This window comes from Varanus komodoensis, unplaced genomic scaffold (genome assembly GCF_004798865.1).
Source record: "Varanus komodoensis strain SLA01 unplaced genomic scaffold, ASM479886v1 scaffold1, whole genome shotgun sequence".
Taxonomy (NCBI): Eukaryota; Metazoa; Chordata; class Lepidosauria; order Squamata; family Varanidae; genus Varanus; species Varanus komodoensis.
In genome coordinates this window covers 84,971,840-84,974,569 of record NW_025335268.1, presented here as the reverse complement: position 1 = coordinate 84,974,569, position 2,730 = coordinate 84,971,840, and the positions used below count along the sequence as shown (strand labels likewise).

At 35.2% G+C, this 2,730-nt stretch overlaps 1 protein-coding gene across 1 annotated transcript in view; it reads left to right on the top strand.

The window, feature by feature from the left end:
• Positions 1–2,352, top strand: part of GABRG3 (gamma-aminobutyric acid type A receptor subunit gamma3) — a 325,098-nt gene extending 322,746 nt beyond the window's left edge. The window contains exons 9-10 of the mRNA XM_044449822.1: positions 980–1,009; positions 2,071–2,352. Of these exons, the coding sequence (XP_044305757.1) occupies positions 980–1,009; positions 2,071–2,352 (312 nt within the window). The remainder of the gene's footprint in view (positions 1–979; positions 1,010–2,070) is intronic.
• Positions 2,353–2,730: the final 378 nt, after the last annotated feature.

The following is a 2,730-nucleotide window of genomic DNA, read 5'->3' as shown; positions in this document are numbered from 1 at the left end:
ATACAGTTAAAATGTCTCTGCAAAACAATCTGTGTCTAGTCCTTTCACTGCTCAGTATTACTAACATGGCAAAAATATTAGTTAAAACTACTTTTGCTATGATGGGACCACATGTTGCCCATCATTGGCACTGTAGACTGTGCTGACAAAGGATAATGATGTTGACACATTTATGCAAGAATTATCGGACTATGGAGGGATCTGTCACATTGTACCATGTAGGAATTTTTCCAGTAATAAGAGCAGGGAAACTCTCTTTCATGTTTGTACAAGCACCCCCTGCACCTGAATTGTACAACTGTCATCGATCACTTAATTATTGTCTTCCTTTTATCTTTTTTTAACATCAAAGAGTTGGTTTTGTTGTGCTGTGTTGTGTTTTTACATCAAACGGGAAAGGCTTATATGTTCCTTCTACCTGCTCCACACAAAACATCAGTCTGTGAAAGTTTCAGTATGACTTGGTAGTAGTGCATTCATCTCTCAAGGGTAGTCTTGCTTTTGTATGGATTTAAAATAAAACATGAACCGAGATTGCTTCATAGAACATGTGACAATGCTTTGATAGTCCAGTTGATTTGAAAGTAATCTTATGTTTTATTCTTTCCCATTCATAGAAATTACAAGTGCTTATTTGGCTTCTGTATTGTCTATAGATAGGGCCTGAACAATACTTTTGGATGCAAACTATGGGAATCAAACAGCACAATGTAGGCATGTCTACTCAGAAGTAAGCTCCATTTATTTTGACGGACCACCCTCCCAGATAAATTGAGGTTTACATTGCAACCTTAGGTTGAATTGCACTTACTTTTAAGTGTGTGTAGGTCTGTGGTGTTAAACATTTTAGATTTCCTACCTCTTCCTCATTCAACATAAGGATCAAGATATTAAAAACATAAACTGGTATAGAACTGAATGTGGATTCTTATACATTCTGCTAAGTTGCTTTTTTATTTTCTTACTTCCTTTAATTGAGCTACCTGATGTCAGTTTTGGCCACATGATGGTGAGTATATTTTTGTGTTCTTTTTTTTAGTTTAGCATCAACACTCGTTATTGTAATGTTATAAGTAGGGCATTATATCCTGATTTCTAGCAGGCTTTGTTTTAAGAAACCATTCTTCCAAATATTAACTCTTGTGGATATGAAAAGAAAATATGTTAAAATAAATACTTAATCTTAATGCTTATTAAAACTTCAACTTAATTAAAAACAACAGAAAGAATTTTAGTCTGCAAAAAGAATTGGTCCCAGACTTTGCCATACCAACTGAAATAAGTGGAGTTTAAGATGGTCATTAACTTAAGTCACATTAATTTCAATGGGTCATCTGTGCATGCGACCAAATCTGAATACAACCCTAATCTCAAGACTTAATTGTTAGTATTTCATGTTGATCAGTGTTTAACCATGCGGGATGTATTACAGAAAGGTATGGAAGTGATTCATAAATGCTTTGCTCACTAATTTCAGTGGGATTGAGATGTTGATAGTCACTTACTTGTGATGGGTAAACAGGTAGAATATGTTTCATTGTCTCAGTCTAAAGGACACAATCCTAAACTATAAAATACCATTTATATAGAAACCATTAAAACATAGGCTACTGCTCTTTTAGCATGTAACTTTTTTAGTGTGCTGGTTGTTGTCATTTAAGATGGGAAAGCAATTTCTTCCTGTGATCTACATTACCTAGTACTAGGAAATTAACATTTCATGATTCTGAACCATTCAGAGAGGTTCTATACCACTGCTAATGAATGGTATAGAAAATCTTTAATTAATTAATCAATTTAATTAAATTATTTCTTTGCACATGTTGATCAGTTCAAAGTACTTGCACACCAACAGTGATGGATTGGTTATATTTCAGTCTTCTTTGGATGAGCCAGAAATGGAGAATGTCCTTTGCAAAGAGAAACATGTTGAAATGCATTGGTGATGTTATATTGGTGGAGCTGGAACTTTTATTCCTTTTTGGCTTTTACAGTCCCTTAAACAGAAAATCCCTCTTGTGGTAGTGGCACTCAAGGCACAGTCTCTTCTCTCTTTCCTTTCTTCCATAGAATTATTCTGTACTAGAGATGAGACCTCCTCCTACAGTCATCACATTGAATCACAATACCATGTACTGGCAAGAATTTGAAGACAATTGTATCTATGAATGCCTGGATGGGAAGGATTGTCAGAGTTTTTTCTGCTGTTATGAAGAATGTAAATCAGGCTCTTGGAGGAAAGGACGGGTACACATAGACATCCTAGAACTTGACTCTTACTCAAGGGTTTTTTTCCCTACATCTTTCCTGCTGTTTAACTTGGTGTACTGGGTTGGATACCTCTACCTTTAGAAACAGTTTCTGCATTTTCATGCTTCTTAGGGATGATGAACATATGGAAGAAGGACAGCACACGGCCAGTTTCATCACCAAATCTAAAGGTCACCTTATCTTTTCTCACCACAGAAAGAGAATATTTTATTTACTCATTTGCCTGAAAAAACAACAAATATTCCTTTCAAGTATGAGATTTTTGCCGAGTACACCAGACACTGTCATGTAACAAATGTTTGTCAACTGTTCCTACACAATGGAGAATTTGCTGTTTTCTATGGGTTACCAGTTGCTATGTAGTTTTCAGGCAAGGAAATGAGGAATAACTATTCTATTTAGGTTTTTCATTCTTGTATTTCTTTCAACTTTAAGCACATTCTGGGAGCAAATGCTTAT